The 18,873-nt window shown below is 47.2% G+C and overlaps 1 protein-coding gene across 2 annotated transcripts in view; it reads right to left on the reverse strand.

Annotated features, from left to right (window-relative positions):
- Positions 1-181: 181 nt before the first annotated feature.
- ARID1A (AT-rich interaction domain 1A) overlaps positions 182-18,873 on the reverse strand; it is a 65,707-nt gene continuing 47,015 nt past the window's right edge. The window contains exons 5-20 of one of the 2 annotated variants that reach the window (XM_031464444.2): positions 16,708-16,948; positions 16,357-16,446; positions 15,628-15,795; positions 14,606-14,918; positions 13,263-13,408; positions 13,066-13,175; positions 11,743-11,952; positions 8,848-9,055; positions 7,547-7,679; positions 7,196-7,368; positions 6,683-6,833; positions 6,461-6,598; positions 6,282-6,378; positions 4,913-5,804; positions 4,421-4,551; positions 182-2,653 (exon numbers count right to left, since the gene is read on the reverse strand). In XM_031464444.2, the coding sequence (XP_031320304.1) occupies positions 911-2,653; positions 4,421-4,551; positions 4,913-5,804; positions 6,282-6,378; positions 6,461-6,598; positions 6,683-6,833; positions 7,196-7,368; positions 7,547-7,679; positions 8,848-9,055; positions 11,743-11,952; positions 13,066-13,175; positions 13,263-13,408; positions 14,606-14,918; positions 15,628-15,795; positions 16,357-16,446; positions 16,708-16,948 (4,944 nt within the window). In that variant the 3' untranslated portion in view covers positions 182-910. Of the gene's footprint in view, positions 2,654-4,420; positions 4,552-4,912; positions 5,805-6,281; positions 6,379-6,460; positions 6,599-6,682; positions 6,834-7,195; positions 7,372-7,546; positions 7,680-8,847; positions 9,056-11,742; positions 11,953-13,065; positions 13,176-13,262; positions 13,409-14,605; positions 14,919-15,627; positions 15,796-16,356; positions 16,447-16,707; positions 16,949-18,873 lie in introns of both variants that reach the window. The other variant, XM_031464443.2, reaches the window with a different exon arrangement.

Below are 18,873 nucleotides of genomic sequence, written 5' to 3' on the forward strand. Positions count from 1 at the left end.
AGGGACCGAACTGTGGGGATCCAAGGGTATGTGCAATGTACAACGTCATATATATACACACGTGGCAGCGCAGTCGCTGCAGCTAAAGGTTAAAACCAGTTCTAAGAGGTGATCTCAGGGTTATTCATACAATCAAGGAGGAGAGAAAGAGGTCAGGGTGTTGTAGGTTCACACATGATACTTTGGGGGAAAAGCCTTTTTTTTTTTTCTCCTCAACGTTTAACTAAAAACATTTTTAAAAACTACAGCTTGCTGCTGACCCAGCATTTTCTCTTGTTTCCATGTGAGACATTATTATTACAGTATGTTTACAGTATCAGGTGTACAGTACAGTACATGAAAGGGTCTACACTCTACTGCACAGGCCTCTCCAGTGAACAGGGTCTGTCCACAACTGCGAACTTCTCGGCTCCTGCAAGATTGTGAATGTACAACAATAAACCACACACAGTTCAGCAGTCACCATTTTTGTCCTTCAGGTTTTTTTTTTTGTATTTTTTTCCTTTTTTTTTTTTTTACCATTAAAAACAGTTATGAAATGTGGCATCCCGTTGATGCAAGGACCGGGAAAGCCATTTTTATTTTATTTTTTTTCCCCAAACTCACTGTAAACGACAGTAACTTTGGTTAAAATAAAAAAATCTTCTATGTAGGCAGAGCTTTGTCTTTTCAAATAGGGTGGGGTCCTGAGGGGGATAAAGTGAGGACAGGGAATAGAAAGGTAAGAGGGAGGGAGGGGGGAGGAAGAGGAGGAAAGAGAAACAGGAGAAACTTTTTTCCCAAGGGAGAAGCTGGACAGCACAGGGTAAACTGGATTCTGAGGTGGTTTTGCATAAATAAAGGGCAACAGTCAGTTTCTAAGTTCTCCACACACGCACACACACACAGGGAGGGAGGTGTCCCACGGCTGTCATGACTGGCCAATCAAAAACAGTACATCACAAATGACTTGTGAAACCAATGAGTTCATCAACGGTGATACCGAGATGTCCAACAGCCGTGACTCGTACAGCGTGAACTCTGAGTGGTTCTCGTCCACCTTGGCCAGGGCCAGCAGTGCACGGGCAGCCCGTCGCATCATGTCCACACTAGTTGGCTCAAAGGGCGGGTTCTGCATGTGGAGCAGGCTGGCTTGGCTCTGCTGGAACTGTGTGGCAGCAAGACTGTCCTCCAGGAAGCCCAGGAGGTTGCCGATGCTGCCCTTCTGCACTGCAATGGCTCGGGCTGCCAGGCTGTCACCCTGTGCCAGGTTGGCCAGCAGTACTACGGCCATCTCCCGGCATACCGGGTTCTTTCGGTCACTGAGGAAGCGCACCATGGTGCTATACAACTTCTCCAGGCGGCTGAAGGGGGGTGTGGCCAGAATCAGGTCCACATTGTTGTCCTGGATGCTGAGTTTGCTGAGGGTTTCCAAGACCAGTCTCTGGGGGGAGAGGACGGCGTTGGGGCCCAGAGTGGAGAAGGGGTCCTGGGCTTCAGCTGAAGGGCAGACTGCCCAGTGTAGAAGTCCGTCCAGGACAGGCAGGCAAATGCTCTCAGGGTATGGGGAGAGGTCCAACTGCCCCGAGATGTTGGCGAGCGTGACCAAGGTGTTTTCCCGAAGCATCTCCAAGCAGTCCCACCACCACTCCACTTTGTTGCAGCTCACCCCTTGGTCCTGCTCCTCCTCCTTCTCATAAGTTAGTGGTGCCTGCTTCCGTTCTGGGTGCTTGTGGTGCAGAAGGATCAGCTTGCCGAGGATCAGCAGCAGCCCCGGGTGTTTGGACATCTCAAAGTCGTTGCCTGGTACAAATGACAGGCTTCGGATGGTATTGGAGACACAGACGCAGCGCTTGGCAAGGGAATCCTGCCAGTCCAGAAGGGTACACAGTGGGGTCTCATCTTTACTGTGGGGTTCATCCTCTAGGATCTTGATGTTCCGGTGGCTCTGTGCTGGGCTGATGCCAAATGGAAACTTGTTGCTTTCCTTGGTGGCCTCTACACTCTTAGCTCCCTCCTCGGTCAACGTGCTAGACCGGGTTGACAACATGTCATCCATAGTGGCTGTGATCCGTTTTTCTGGAGGGCCATCAGGTGGGGGGCCCTCCTGCTCTGCTGTCCCTGGTGTACCTTCTACCGCTGCATACTTCCGGGTGACTGGTGGGCAGGGCACATGAGGCCGGGTAGGCAGCAACTCTGTCTTGCTCTCAAAGTGGGTCTGGATATGCTCAGTGGTGTCCCCCCCACCAATCCGCCAGTGCAGCAGGCCACTGTCAAACTCCTGTACACGCCCAAGCTTATCTGAGCAGTCCACCACAAATGGGTCATTTTTCTGTACGATCTTTACTGGAAGCTTGTCAAACTTACTAATCAATTTCTCCTCACTATTCTCTGGGGCTGCCTTGTCCTTGCCCGAAAAGGCCATCTCTTCATCATTTTCAATTACTTCCTCCTCCTCTTCCTCCTCTAGTTTAGGACCTAGAAGGTCTTCCTCCTCCTCCTCCTCCTCCTCCTCCTCCTCCACAGGGGCTGGACTAGACACTTTGCTGTATCTCCCAGGGTCCAGTAGTGTTCTCTGTCCTGGGTCACCCACCTCGTACTCCTTTAAAATGCCAAAGATCTCAATCAGGCAACGTCGGAAGTATTCCACAAGGAGCTCTAGCAACCCTGGGAGCTAAAAGAGAAAGAACAGGAAATAAATTAAGGGAGAAAAGTGAGCTAAGAGAATCCTTGACTTGAGAGACCTACCAAGGTCATCTATCTAATCTCCCCCACTTTCCTTCTAAGTCAGACATCTGTATCACAGAGAGTCAGAGTTTTCCTTTCCCAAAGGCTCTCCACAAGGCAAGTCGTTTAAACTCTCCTCTGCCTAGCACAAAGTTCTTCCTTCTGCCCAACCTATCTTCACACAAACCTGCAGGATGGAAACACTGACCAACAACTCTGCATCTCACCTACCAGTGCCACTCATCTCTCAGCCTTTTTCTCAACAAATTTCTGCTTTTCTTCACCAGGCCCAGTTTCCTACCCGTTGGTCACTGTCACTGTCCCTTTTAAGACACTCTCTACATCCCACTGCCAAGTGGAGCCCAAGCCTAGGCATGGTGGGATGACACCTTCCAACATGAGCTGAGAGAGGGAATTAACGGTGCACAGATGTTCATCTGCTCTCTTCCCCAAGCTCCCCAACATTCCAAGAGGCTGTACCCCTCTCTGTGCATCATGCAATGTAATGAATAGGATGAGGCTTAGGTTCTCCAAACATTGTTCCAAGCTGGTGCTAGACAGACCCACATTCTAGCTTAGATCCTAGATAGGCCATTTACCCCTAGAAGAAAACATTAACCTCCAGTCTGATTAATCTCTAGCTGCACAGTACAGCAGAAAGGAAAAAATTAGGCTTTACAGAGTTAAAAAGATCTAGGTTTGAATTATGACTTTTCCAGGAACTATCTGTTTAACTTAAACTCTCTAAGCTGGAGTTTTTCCATCTTTCCATTGAAAATGATGGAAATTCCTAAACTTTACAGGGTTGTTTTGAGATCTAAATGGAGTATGTCAAGAGCCTGGCTTACAGAAATTGCTCAGTCAATATTTGTCCCTTTTCTTTCTCATAGGAGGCAGACTTCTGAATCAGAAAGACTCTGCTAACAGCTGTGTGAACCTGGGCAAAGTTAAGACTCTGAGCCTATTTACTCATCTCTAAGTGGCCACATCTGTCTCAGAAGGCTGTTGTGATGATGACACAAAAGAAATTATGACAGACCTAGTACAAAGTGAGGGCACAGTAAATGGTAACTATTAATAACAATGCCCCCTAGTTTCAACTCCTTGATAGACAGGTTGGTAGGTACTGAGGATGATAAAAGAAACAGCAGGATGGTGCAGAAGAAACTCTTCCCAGCTGAGAGAATTCAAGGTGCTTGTCCTGCGGAGAGAGGGTCTGGAAAATCATCTCTGCAAGGTCATCATTAACACCCTCCACCCTCAGGCCAAAGTGCACCTCTGTACACCTCCCACTCTACAACTTAGGAAAGTGGGATCAACAAAGACCTCTTCTGTTCAGAGTGGATGAAGAAAGAAAGGGAAAATAAAGAACCTGCTCTGGTCACTAATATAGACCACAGGTTCTTCTTGGTAGTCTAGAAAATACAGTGTCTTCACTATCATCAACAGAATCTGCATTTCTTACCAATACCAAAAAGTTTCTCCTAAATTCTCTTTCAAGTTAATCCTGATTAACTTAATTACACAAATTATTATTGTTCTCAGTATTCTGGGCCCATGTCCAGAGGCAAAGTACTGGCATAGAAGGTATCACAGAGCAAGTGATGGAGAGACCAAGCTGGCTAGGGATGGCTTAATTCCCTGTGTCACTTAGCACCATCGACTTCAAGAAGATCCCAGGCCCTCTCAATCCTCCCCCGGCACCTGTACTCACCTGACTGAGGTTGAAGGTCATGATGCTGTTGTCATCATACAGCAGGATGTTAATGGTGTCTAATGCCCACGTACTCTCTGCCAGCAGCCCAGACTTGAGGGACATCATTACCCGCCATGCCTCTGGGGTTCCTGAAATAAACCTCCATGTCGTCCATCCACCAAACCCAGGTTGGCTGGAGCTCCCCACCCCAGAGCTGGCTCATCAGTCAGGCTACTCTAAGAAGAACACATGGTGGGAGGTGGTTCCCATCTGGGAGATGACACACATCTGCCCCTCATGGCTTCTAGGCTCTGTTTGGACATCATGGCATGGCGATTCCTTTAGTAAAGCCCGACATCAGCTGATTTCTTCCTTACCCAAAGTTTTTTGCTCTATTTTAGTCAACACTGGACCAGATTTTAACTCATCCAGAACACCAGGATGGAGACAGAACAATGAACAAGATGCAAAGGGGCAGATTAAGCAACCTAGTCAGGGAGGCCTCCTTACCGATGTCTTTCATTGTGAGCCGCCTCCTCTGCTTCAACACAGGCTGTGTGGCTTCAACAGAGCCAGGTGGGAAGGTGATGTCCCGCCGAATCATAGGGGGCTGCACAGGGGTAGGTGCTATGTGTGAGGCAGGTACTGGGGGACCTGCCTTCTGCATCTTCATCCCAGAGTGCAGGAATGGAGACTTGCTAGGAGAGGTGCGGTTCTCCATTGGCCGGGGCAGGGGAGCAGGGCTGGATACCTGAGGAATGTGATTCTGCATGCTTGGTGGGGGCTGGTAGTTGGATGGAGGGGGCCTTGTCATGGGGGGCACGGGGGCAGAAGGACCATATGGGGGCTGGCGTGTGCCATGGGAAGGCCATGGGCCTTCATGGTTGGCCCTCTGATCCGTGTGCAGCATTTCATCTGTTCGGTTCACTCCATGATAGGCAGGGCCTTGGGGGGCAGAGCCTGTGCTCTGCCTGTTGGCATAATTGTAGGTCATGTCATTACGCCCCTGCCACATGGTGCCCTGCTGAGCAACCTCAGCCGATGCCTGTATGGGGCCACCCATCATTTGCGGTGGCATGTTCTGCTGGGCATTGGAGCCGGGGGGTGCTGAGACACGGTCTCGGCCAAACTGGAATGGAAACTGGTTCTGGGGGCCGCCTGCTGGTCGGCGCTCAGTAGCAGCGGCGGCAGTGGCAGGATAGGCGTTGCCATACTGGTTGTACACATCTTGCTGAGGGGAAGGCTGAGCAGCTTGTTGCTGGCTGGCAGGCTGGGGCTGGGCTGGGGGCAACTGCTGCTGCTGGGGCTGCCCCTGCCCCGTGCTGTATGGCACGCTGTACATCTCCCCTTCGTGCCGCTTGGCAGGAGGGCCGTATGTGCCATCCATTGGCCGCTTGTAATTCTAAGACAGGGACAAGCACAGGGGAAGTTAATACTCCGCACTCAGGGACACAAGATCCACAGCTGCCAAGAGGGCTACACTAGGCACTTGCTGGGCTTACTTCTGACCCTCTAGAAGAGAGGACAGAGACTCCAAGGGAACAAAGGAGTCACCTTTACAAATTATCTTTTCAAGTTGTTTCTGAAAGCAAGAATCATTCTTTATTCCCCTCTCGCTCTCCCATGCTCTAAGCAGAAAAATGTGGAGAAGTTCAAAAGTCAAAACAAGGCCTGCTTCTAACCCTTTTGGAGAACTAGAGACTGGACTAGACTTGAAATAGGGAAGAGTGAGGACTTGACTCTTAGACAAAACTGGCTATTAGAGTGGGAGAACACCACCAAAATATCTAAAGCGGGCTTCTTAGACTTCTCAACTTAGTTTTCTAACTAATTGGCTCTCAGAAGGAAACTGTGTCAGCCCACCCACTGCCCTCCTCACCTGCTGCTGCTGCTGATACATTGTGGTCTGCTGGCTGGGGAAGGGGCTGCCGGAAGGGGTGCCTTGAGCGGAAAACTGATTGCCATAGGAATCATGTCTGCAGGAAGGAAGGAAACAGGATTAGGGTGGTAAGCGGAAAAGCTTGAGACACAGCAGCACTGAGACCAGGCTTTACTCACCGTTGCTGCTGCTGCTGCTGCTGCTGTTGGGGGTAACGGCTAGGAGAATACATCCCCGAGTCTGGGTTGGAAGGCATGAGATTCGGCTGTGGGGCTCCAGTGCCCATGTTTCCCTCGGGTCCTATTCCAGGCTCCGTCCTAAACAAAATTGGAGAAGCAGGTTGAGTAGTCCCTGACAGCTGTGGGGTGCTAGGGTGGGACAGGAGCTGGGGCCATGCTTACCTCACTCTGTCATAAGGACCTCCATAGGGATAGTGCTGTCGCGGTCCCATCGCCACATTTCCCAGCCCAGGGCCGGCAGCTCGACTATAGGGGTCCCCCATCCCGCCGTTGGGGCCCTGCCCTGAGGACATGAAGGGATCACTCCCTGGAGCTGAGAGCAAAAGGGAAAGCAGTGAGCAAACTCGTCAGTCAGCAGGCCTAGCAACCTATACCTTGCTTGCCCCAAAGACCCAGGCCCTCTTCAGAGCTCAAGTTTGTTCCAACTGTTTTCCTGACAGGTTTGAAACAGAGATCTAAAGAGGCCCCAACCAGCAAAGAACACATAATTGTAAAGGGGTGACAAGGTGAGGCCAGGGAGAGGGAGACATGAAAGGAGGATGAAGAGGGGTGGTTAGGTCCAGAAATGCCTTATCTCAGAGGATGGCTTGACAAGAACCTCGAACCACTCTCAAGATATCCCCCCATTTCCCTGGCCCTGTCCTCAAGGATGTAAGGCCAACAGCAATTGGTCACCTTTCCTCATGGTGCCATAAGGATCCTTATTTGGCTCGTAGGACATGCGCCCCATCATGTCAGAGGTATTCATACTGGGCTGGTACCCAGGGTTTGGAGTCATGGAATTCCGCTTCTGGAATGTGGGGTCACTTCCATCAGGAAAGGCATCCTGGATCCCGACGGAATTGCTCCTGCTCAAGAGTGAGAAAAAGCCAATTAGACCCCAAAGAAAGCAATTCCTCTGATAATGCAAGGCGCCTGGGAGTCACTGGCTGGGCAGGCAGAGCAGGGACCACCCCGAGCTGCACAGGAGCACATTTATTTTTGCTCAGGATCCCCCAAACCACCTGCCTCTGCTCCTAGCCTTACCTCATGCCTGGCAAGGGGGGGATCTGGCTGTGTGGTGTGGATGCTGGAGTTGGTGGCTTCAGGTCTCCTCCTTCTGCCATGGAACTGCTGGTTGACTGAGGTGTCTGTGGCCCCTGCATTGACCCTGATCCTGCTGTGGAGAGAGATGTAGGATGAGCAGGAAAGGACTTAACTCTCTCAGAAACACACAAATGCCCTAGGATCTCTTTGAAAAAGATTGCTAAGGCTAGAGCTGGGGTTCTTTAAACCTAAATCGTCCTCCTCAGCAGGGGATCTGCAAGGCCAGGTAATAAAGAAGGCAATTTGAGGGCTCCAGCACTCCTTGCTGCTTTCATATCTGGAGAACAGGAATGGTATGGTGGCCATCAGCATGCTGGTGAGTCCTTGGGTCTATGTCAGCTTCTCTGACTACTCTTTACTTCCCCAAGGACCTATATCTAACCTGTTAAACCCTGTGCACAAGCTGGTACACAAGCTCCCAGTCAGAGGCCCTGGAATGCTGGTTGGGAAGGCTCCATCTTGCCCCAAACCTGCAGAGCACTTTAGGAGCCTAGGAACTCCTATTCTCAAGCATCCAGTACAGTATCACCACTTACGTTCGAAAGTTCCTTTAAACTGATGAGCACAGAACTACCAGTAATTAATATTTCCATTAGTTACCATTCCCAGCAGCAGATATCCCACTGCTTAGGCCTCCCCAGCTGATGAGTCATCTCAGGCACTCATTACACCCTCAGAGGTCAACACCAGGGCACGTGTGTTTACACCCACCTTCTAGGAGCTCTGGCCTTCTTCCCTCCCCATGCCTGTCCAGGGCCCATCCTCCTCTCAGAAAGGAGGGTGGGCAGAGGCACTCCTAGCAGAGAGTTCCATTCATATCCCCTCCCCACCCCCTCCTTCCCATTCATTACCATCTCAGCTCCCTGGGGAATTCAGGGCTCTTGTCCGAGCTGCATTCTAAGGCGCTGACATCAGTGGGCCAAAGCTCCCAGATGGCCCTGCCTCACTTGCTGTTTGTCAGATTTCCCTACTCCGCTGGTGTCCCTCCCACTTACTAGTTTACAAACACTTGGCAAGATGCCAGGTGCACAATGAAAATTAAAACTTAAGGGCTGCTTGCAGACTATTTCCCAAGGGAGTTGCCACTGCCCACTCTTTAGTTTGCAAACCTGTTAAGTTCTGAGATAGGACAGGGCAGGGCACACATCCCTGGTGGCAGGCACTGGTGAGTAAGGAGTCTGGACCCTTGAATGCTACCCTTGAAGGGTAAGCCTTGATGAAACTGCTCACCCAATCCTTACCAGGAGAGGGAGGCTGGATCTTGGGCTGGGACTTCTTGGAATCAGCAGCTGCAAAGATGTCTGGGGGAGGGTCTTCTCCCCGTTCAATCTTGCACTCAAAGGCATAGAGACACTGGATGTACTGCTTTTTTAAGGAGCTGGCAGCACTGCTTGAGGTGCCGACATTGAGGTTGGTCGCAAGTTCCCGCCATTTTTTGTTCTTGTTGACCTGTACAAACAACCAGAAGATTTGGGGTGCATCTTCCATCTGGTTTTCCTGCCCACAAACCCCAAACTTCATACCCCATGAGGCTACTATGTATTCATCTTGTGAAATCAGTTCTCAGTTAACCACAAAAGTTAACTTCACTTGGTGGATAGTCCACAACAACGAACATTAAATTCATGGTTTCCCTCTACCCCAGCAGGCTTTATCCACAGATCACTGTAACTACCAGACAGTGCTTATTCAAAATGGGGCAAACTTCACATCACTATCAATCAGAGATAACAGAATTCAGAATGTATGGGCTTTGCTTTACACAAGTGTACTATTGAAAAATGATGTGCAGATCACCATCAAATCAAAATCATATGTTAAATGCACTCATAAAAACTAACATCTTAAGGGGGAGGGTATAGCTCAAGTGGTAGAGTGCATGCTTAGCATGCACGATGTGGGTTCAATCCCCAGTACTTCCTCTAAAAAGTAAATAAATAAATAAACCTAATCACCTCCCCACTCCCCCTCAAAAAACAAACAAACAAAAAAACCTAGCATTTTATAAAATGGAGACCTTTGGCATTATCAACGACCACCCTACTTGACTTACTTTGTCAAACCGGTGGTTTTCATATCTGATTTTTTCTTCAGTGTGGGGTTCCTTGCAAATTTGACATTCTGTGTCACTGCTCCCTGCATCTCAGTGACATATAACTACAAGCCCCTCTCCCTCACCAGTCGCTGTCTTGATTGTCCAGGAGATGCTTCAGGCCCCTTGACTTCTTTTGTACCTTCCCAGTTGCCAGCCTATAGTTCTGCCTCCTTTCCTCAGCTTCAGAATACACTGATCAAGACCAGTCCCCAATCCCCACAATTAGTCTTTCTGCTTTAGCCAGGCAGGTCTCCTTCTTCATGTATTCTTATGTTTATTCATCCACCATGTGGTAAGCCTGTCTCTCAAGGGCTAGAAAAACTGGCTTTCCAGTCCCAATCCACAAGGAGTTCAATGTTTTGATACCTGCTGATCTGGCACCTGTGACACCAGAGAGAAGAGTGATGAAGAAGCAAAGAGAGGAACAACCTAAATGGAGGGGAGATGACCAGGAACACTTCCTAGAGCAGGTAACATCTGAGCTGACTCCTGAAGGTTGGAGGCAGCATTGGTAGGGTATATTCCAGACCCTTTCCTATCTCCATGCCATCTGGGCCAGTCAACTGGCTTGGCCCCTCCCTCTACCTAAACCCTACTAATCCTTCAGAAAAGCTCACGATTCATCTTCTGCTTTCTTGGCACCTTCACAACCTAACTTATAACAGCACTCTTTCTCCTCTGAACGGTCTTTAGAGTCCAACCACATCATAGCATCTAAAAGGATAACAGCCTTTTGCAAACTGGAAGACAGACCCAAGCTTTGGGATTCCTTCTACACCTCATCCTAGGTCCAGTGAATCCAGAAGCCTACGTAATCAAAACTATTTTAAACCTAACCCAATGCACCCCCTTTCCCTACAGGTAGGAGAGGACTGACTATGAGAACTCAACATCAGGGGGAATGGCAGGAATGAGCCGAGGGTCACCTAAGAAGCCTGCTGTAGCTTTGCTTCCCACGCCAGTTATGTGGCGGTGTGCACGTGTCTTGTTATGTTTTGTTTTCCTTTGTGGGGGAGGGGAATAAAGCCTAAGGGAGAAGGAATTCATAACTGACTGCTGGTTGGCTTCATTCCAATCATTTTCTTTTCTACTGGTGACAGCTGTTTTCCTTTTCTGACTTAGAAGGTTTGTAATACAGCCCTCCCCACCACACCTCCCCCTGAGCTCAGCCACAAACTCAGATCCAATAGCAGGCTCCTGGTAATGACTACAGAACATACACAGGAGGAAAGTTTGCAAAGCACAGTGTGCTGTCTGCCAGTGTTGCTTCACTTGTTTGCATCCTGGGCTGAGTGTAAAGCAAAGATGTAAGGTATGAGGACAGGGGAAGGCTCACGATGGTGGTCAGTTCAGAGGTTTTCAGCAGAGGTTAATCCATTCACTTAAGTCTCCCATACAGAGTAACTAAGCACAACTTCCCACCTACTTCTTTCATAAACTATTCCTATTAAATAGCTCCTCAAATCCCACTTCCATTGGGAAGCTTCTTAGAATGAAAGGATCAACAACTACACTGGCTGCCCTTGTACCATCTTGCAGGCCAACTTATGTGGCAGAAATCTTGCTGCCAGCTTTGCTTATTTCTAGTTTCTGACAGTCTAGCAGGGTACATACTGACCCTCCCTTACAAATAAGAAAAATAGGGCTCAGAGTGGTTATATACCTTAATTATGGGCCACACATTGTAAGTGGCTAAGAAAGAATTCAAAACCAGACCCATGTCTCTGAACCCTGCCCTTGTCTACTATGCCAAACTGCCTGCCATGGAATCAGAATGCCCACTGACTTGTTCTATTTTTGCCCCCCAGGGGGACTCTGGAAACACAGTAAACTTAATGTTAATACTTCATACTACCCACAGAGGTCTTAGCCTCCTCCCTTTGCCTTATCTTCTAGAAGCCCCGAGCTCCCTGGTCTGTCAGTATGTAACTCAGCAGGAGAGGGTGATATGCCTGTGGGATGCATGGTACCAGTGAAGCCACTGAGTACCTAGAGAGAGACTTGTTGAAACCACAGGGGAAGCCAAGTGCAAGGTACTCACCTGAGTCAATCCACCAATCTCCTTCACAGACACATAGAGGCGATACAGGTCCAGAGGTTTCCTACCCACAGCAGGCAGATTTGTCATGCCCATGGCCTTCTCCTCCGTGAAGGCCAGGTAACGGTCCACCCACATCTTCCTTTCAGGCTCACCACCCAGCTCATACAACTTGGTGATCTTCTCATTGGTTGTAGTAGAAGAACTGGATTTCTGGAAGGGGCAGGTCAAGAGTCACAGGAACTGATCAGATTCAAAACCTATGCTAAGGGTCTTAGAAGTCCCTTGATTAGGGCAGTGGTAAAGCTTCTTATTCTGGGTTGGTCACTAACATCTGCCCCTGCCTTCACAAAAACCAAAAGGGAGCTAGACCCTCCTATAAAGGAAGGAAGCTAACACTGACTATACATTATGAATTGAGTGTTGTGCTAGATGCCTTTACACATCAGGTGTTATAAATTATTCTTCCCTTATAAGACCCTTATCCACCTGACATCAATGTCACCACTACTCCCACATTACTACCCAGGAGCCTGGACACACTTTCATAGACTATTTCAGATAACTCAAGAAAACTCAAAACATGATCTCAAGACAATGGACTAAAATGAAAAGAAACTTCCTTCTCTCAAGAAAGGAGGAGTCTCCCACCTGCTTGAGTGGCTTTGGATATTACCCTAGCCAAGACAGGATGACTAAAGGGGTCTGGAAGTCAGACGTGAAGGTCCACAGGAAGTGGCAGCTATGATCTTTATTTCCTACTTTATAAGATATGGAAAATGAGGTATGACAAAGGGTGGGACTGTTTCAAATGACTCTGATACTGGCAGGTCCTCAGAATGCCAACAGATAGCACACTCAGGACCAACCTACAGAGAGGCCAAGGACCCAAACTCCACCTGCCTCTTCTCCCCCTTTATAGAACATAGGGCACCAACCATTCCTGCTATTCTGAGTAAGGTCCAGGAAGAGAAGAGTAACTAGTTGCCCATGATATACATCATCTATCGATGCATGAGGACAGGGGTCACAGTTTCAGAGTGCGCTGTACAGAGAATTCTACACTGCAGATCTGGCATTTCTTCCGTATCACACAGCTGTGAGAATGTTGTTATTTACATTAGGATCCCTTAGGCTAACTCAAACCTAATTCAATGAACTATTATCCTGGGATCCTTCATGGTAAGAAGAGGCAACAACAGCCTTTTCCAAGATTATCTAGTCGGTGTCATAAAAATCTGGAATCTAGTCACCCTCTTTTATCATTCTCTTTTACCTATCTTTCTATGAGACAGAAAATTGAGGCATCAAGATATACAGCATTACCTTGGATTTGGATTCTGTCTTGGGTGTCCCATCGGCCTTGTTGTTCATTTTGGTGGCTGGAGTTAACTTGACATCCCCAAGGCCCATCATCTCTGGGCTGGCTGCCATTCCTATAAAAGAGAAAAATGTCCAATAGATATGTGACATGAAGATCACGCTGGAAGAAATCCCTAAGGTGAGCAATGACTAGGACTCACCTGCTGAATTGTTGGCCATGGTTCCACCCATGGGATATGGGGGTCCCTGAGGGTTGATCATGCCAGCCATACTATTAATCCCTTGTCCATAGGGAGGTCCAGTTCCCATTATGCCCCCTTGATTCATATTGGGGTAGCCTGGTGGCCTGAGGAAGAGAATGCAAAGTGTGAGAGAGAGTTGTGAGTTAGAGACACTGAGCTTTCAGATTTGGATTTGAGCTAAATAGGGTTGTGAGCCAAGATCACTGAGTTAGGCTTACAAGGAAAAAGTTTATGGGTCTTACAAACCACAACCATGCGCCTAGATTTTCTTTCTTTTTAAACTTTAATTTTTTTTTTAATGGACGTACTGGGGATTAAACCCAGGATATTCTCCTCTTCTACCTCCCACAAAAGGTTCTAAGAGGGTTCAAGCTCTCAAAAGGAAATCATGGCTCAATTTTAAAGGATACGTTCTTTGAAGACTGGAGCCCTGTGTCTCTTCAGTACCACCTCCCTTTAAGGCACCTCCAAAGTCAAGCTGTGATTCCATTTAAGAGCCCTCTCTATGGCTAAAGGCCTAGATTAAAATGCTCAATTTTATCACTCTGTCATGTCACCCCAACCAAACTGGACCCCTCATAGCATACACCTGGAGGGGCTTTATATCCTTTCTTGATGGGCCTACTGCAAACTTTGCCCTTCCATCATTCTAAAGTACTACCAAACTCACCTCTTTACAGTCAATCACCCTACTCTACCTTGGTTCATCAACATTCCAGTAAAAGTTACTTTAAGAACTGTAGGCACCACCAATGGGGTGCACAGTCTTCAAAACAGTAGAATCACATTTACTGAAGTCAGTGGCCAAGGAAGAAGAGGTGAATCTTAAAGTCATTAAACCAAATCACATGAGCCTTCTGCACTTTTGCACCAGAGTGAAATACACAGGACCACTCAGAACAGTAGGAGAAATGTCAAACCACAATCTCATCATTCTCTATTTCTTACATCGCAGATCCAAATCATGTGTACCATTAAAAATCCTTTTGGAAACCAAGAAACAGATTGCCAGAAGAAATGAAGACACTCTGAAGACTTATTTTATATTAATCAAAATAATGTGTTTTATAAAGTTCTTTACATATGATATCTGGTCATGTGAAATTTGTTACCAATCTAAGATGCTTACAAATCAGCATTTTTGTTTTTCACTGTAAGGAAAGCTTGTTTTCTAAAGAGCTCTCAACAAAATATCTACTTAACAAGATGACATGGTTTAGGTCCAGAAGTATCCCAATGACCTGAATGACTACACAGTTTGCTTCCTTACACTGATAACCTCTTCACTTCCAAGGCCTTACCTGTTTTGGATAGAGTTGGCAGCAACATGCATGGCGACAGCAGTTTCTTGAGTTTTCCGGTTCATGCCCCCTGGTGGGGGACACATCCCTGACCCAACCTGAGGTGGCATATTGGCCATGTTGGGGCCATAAGGCCGGTTGCCCATGGAGGTGTGACTCATTCTCCCTGGAGGGAGTGTGCCATAAGGTGGGATGCCAGGCTGCCCATGCATCTGACCTCCAGCACCCATAGGATTCATGCTTCCAGCCATGCCTGCACTGGGGTAGTTAGCATTGGGCAAGGCATTATAGTTCGGCTGCCTAGGGTAGCCTCCTGGGTGGGGAAAGAGAGAAGATGCAGAGACTTGATTAGTGACTTACTAGCAACTGACTAACTTAGCTCAATTCTAAAACTCTAAAGGTAATAATGGGAATGATTTAATAATTGGTCTGGAATGAGACCAACTTCATGGTCTCTTTAAAAAACAAACAAACAACTTCATGGTCCATGAAAAAAAAGTAAAGGGGGGCCACGAACATATAAAGGCAGGTCTCAGTTGTCCCCTCATCTTATAGACAGCACAGCACAGGGCAAGGCTGGCTGGCAGGCAAGGCTGGGTTTGCTGCTATCCAGGCTCTTCAACTCCCAGAATTCTTTCCTTTCTACACAGTCATCTCTCATGATCTGTGTTAAGACACTCGGTTTTAGATCCACCTACAGCTCATTTTGAGCAAAGATTTATTCTGTTAGGACTAATTTACTAACAAAAAAAAAAAAAAAAGTAATAACTAGTAATTACCACTGAAGTGTCCATGCTCAGTCTTGGCCTAAATACCTTATCTCCATTTTACAGATGAAACAGAGGCTCAGGAACATTCAAGGACTTTCCCATGGTGGCCGCCCTGCCTCATTTTAGGGCCTGACTTTGATCAATTTAAGGCAAAGGACAGTCCTACTCTTATAACCCAGATAGCAGCACATGAAACAAAGAACTCTTTTCTCATCTCACCTCCATGTACTCCTACCTGGGTAGTGTACTCACCCTGTGGGCCGTACTGACTCCCCTGGGGACCATAGCTCCCCATGGAGTTCTGCTGGTAGGAGCCCATGCCTGCGTGCATCTGTCCTCCAGAAGGCTGACGTGGAGATAAGGCTGAGCCAGGCTGTGGGGAACTGTACTGGGGCATCTGGGGGTTCCTCTGCATGTAACCTATTTATGGATAGTGTCCATAGGGTTATTACCTTTGTACAATGGGAACAAATGCTCTCCTTTATCCTAGGACTTTACTATCTACATTTTCTTTAGCAGATACTTGCATAAAGTCTCCATCTTATCTGCTATATAATTATGTGCCATTTTAGGCACCCCCAAAAATGACACAGCCATTAACAAGGGCATGTCAACTGTTTCTACAAAACAGAGGTTTGAAGAACAAATAGTAATGACCAAAAAAAAAAGAAAAAAAAAAAAAAAAAAAGAAAGATGTAGGATTTAATGGGTAAAGATTTAATGCTGAGTATTCAGTATTTGTTGACCAAAATTAGGCATAATGTAGCAGGGAATTCATTAAAACACAACAACAAGAATGACTGTGAGGGAACATCATTCTGGAGCTACCAACATGGCCAAGCCCATTCTAACTTCATAATCTGTTGCTGAGATTGTCCTCTAAGTTTCATGGTCACACAGTTCTCCAAAAGCTGTTGCACAGATAATCAGTCAAAGGTCTGTCTTTGCCCTCCACCCCTCCCTTGAAGCCCAGGCTCTCACCTCGATCTTGGGCAATGCTTGATTGGTTCATAGAAGGATGCATGATGCTGTCCGACTGGCCACTGGGAGGTCGAGGTGGCATCTGGTTGCCTGCTCCAGACAGAGAAAGAAGTAAGCCGATCTTGGCTAAGCCTGGAAATTTTAGCTAGAAGGTCAAGCAAGAACTGGAAACGGCTCCTGGGAAGGCCAAGAACCTCCCGGTATTACACAGAGGCATCCAGCCAAGGGGCTCCCATCTCCCTTCTTCAAATGCTGAAGGGAAACTCTCTGCCAGTGGAAGGTTAGGGCTCCCTGATATTGCTGGGGGCCAGTCCCTTTTCTCCCTCCCCAAAGCCTTGTACTGGAGAGTACCTGGCACTGCAGCAGGCGAGAGTGGTCCTGAGCGAGACTGAGCAACACTGGCAGGAGAGCCAACAGGCGACGGGGAGGGGCCTCGAATGCCAGGCAGGTGAGGGGAGGTATGGGGAGAGAAAGGAGACTGAGCTGGATTACTCTGCTCCCCTTGGCTGCTGGAAATCCCTGATGTGCTCACTCCAGGGCTCAGAGCTCCTTCTGTCCCCATGGGGAGATCGTCTATTGAACCAGACAGATCCTGGAACAGACACACAAGAACATGGATTAGCAATATTAGGCAGAAAGACTCTTCTTTCAATGACCCTACTATATGATTAGCATTTTCCTTAAACAACCAAAACTAAACAAACTGCACACATTATGTAGTCATGATACTATAGTTTATATGTGGCAAACTCTATTACAGGGCTAGACAGAAAATATTTTAGACTCTGCAGGCCATACAGTCTTTGTCAAAACCAGTAAATCTGCCTTCATAGCGCAAAAGCAGTCACAGACAATACATAAACAAATGGATGTGACTGTGCGCTAATAAAACTTTATTTATAAAAACAAGTAACTAGCCCACAAGCTGTAGTTTGCCAATCCCTGGTCTATCCACCAGAAGCAGATCTAGTACTTTTATCTTCTTTCCCAGCCCCCTTCTATAGTGGTAAGAGAGCAGCTCTTTCAGTGAGCCTTTAAATTCTTTTCCAATGGGGAAACTAAACAAAACACTGCCAGGATGGCACCAGAAGCTACAAGAAAATGTTAACAAGTTTGGGCAATGTTCACAGATCCCCTCTCTGTCAGATTATTATAACCTACATTTACCAAGGATTTACTCCAAGTTACCATACTTTAAAACATAAGGGGTAGGAGGTAAGAAAGGGATGTATTACACAGCCAATTCCTTAACAGCCAAGAAGGTCTGGGACTATATTCCTAACACCTGGCCAACAACCAGGACGAACAAATGTTTACCAACTGAACAAAACCCAGTTTTTTCCCTAGTTTTAGATTTTTCAATGAGAACTTATTGTTTATTTGGGTGTTGTGCTTGTCTTGAATTAATCAGTAGAGTCCTCTCTAGGCCAGTAAGCACCAAGATTAGCAATCAGGTGCTCAATATGAAAAATATTCACCCCAGGAAATGTACCTCCAGACCTTGCCCCAAGTTCATTCTCCAGCAATACCATTGGCTCAACTCCACACAGTAACGTAAGGCTGGGAACTAGCTGTACCCAAGAAAGGATGAAAGCTTTGGGTACAGACTCAGATCTGGGAAAACCCTAATACTCAAATGGTTAAGAAGAATTCTCTTAAAGAGACGTATCTGAAGAGGAAGGAAATCCAAAATAGATTTGAGTCTATTCCTATTCTCACAAGAAGCTCATCTTAGAAAGATTAGTTTGAGATGATTCTAATCCTGGAGTCTGACAATAACATTGGAGATCAGAGAGCACCTTTTAGGCCCTCCCATAAGTATCCAGGTTGGTTGGACTTTTTGCAAATCAGTTGATTACTTCACTAGGCTGGGAGCATTTCTGCTGAGTTCTAGAGGAACAAAGCATGCCTTGAGGGCAAGGCAGGTAGGTAGGTGCACATTTGTGCCTGTGTCCAGCTCTCAATGTTAGTTGAGAAACCAGGAAATGTTATTGCTTTCCTGTAAGAAGCAGACCCAGTACACCATAGAATGCTTTAAAAATGCAATTAGAATTAGTTCTAGCATGGAAGAGAACTCAAGAAGCCCTCTGCTAGGTAACACCAAAGAGCCTCTTTCCTCTCAAAGGAATAAAGTACCTGGATCTATAAAGAGCCCTAGGTTCATCCCAAGAGAGGAGGATTCCTTCTGCACGTTGAGGGCTAAGCTATACTTGGGACACTTGGCTTCTGAACCAAGGAGAGTAAACTCAAAGAGGCAGCAAGATGACAAGAGGAGCCAATTGTGTAGGTCAGAAAAGGCCTTAAAAGCAACTTGTTACACCCTGGCCTGTAACAGAAACCACAGCCCAGTTCTGTTTTAGGGACCAGTAGCTATCCTCAACATCCCTCCCTATAGTCTCCACTCTTTATCAAACCACCAGCTTCTGGTAACAAGAGCTACTTGCTTAAAGGAAAAAGAAACCAACATATTTTGGAACAGAACAGGAATCAAAGGTCCATCCAGAAGACAAGAACTCT

This window comes from Camelus dromedarius, chromosome 14, assembly GCF_036321535.1.
Source record: "Camelus dromedarius isolate mCamDro1 chromosome 14, mCamDro1.pat, whole genome shotgun sequence".
In the NCBI taxonomy this organism is placed as follows: domain Eukaryota; kingdom Metazoa; phylum Chordata; class Mammalia; order Artiodactyla; family Camelidae; genus Camelus; species Camelus dromedarius.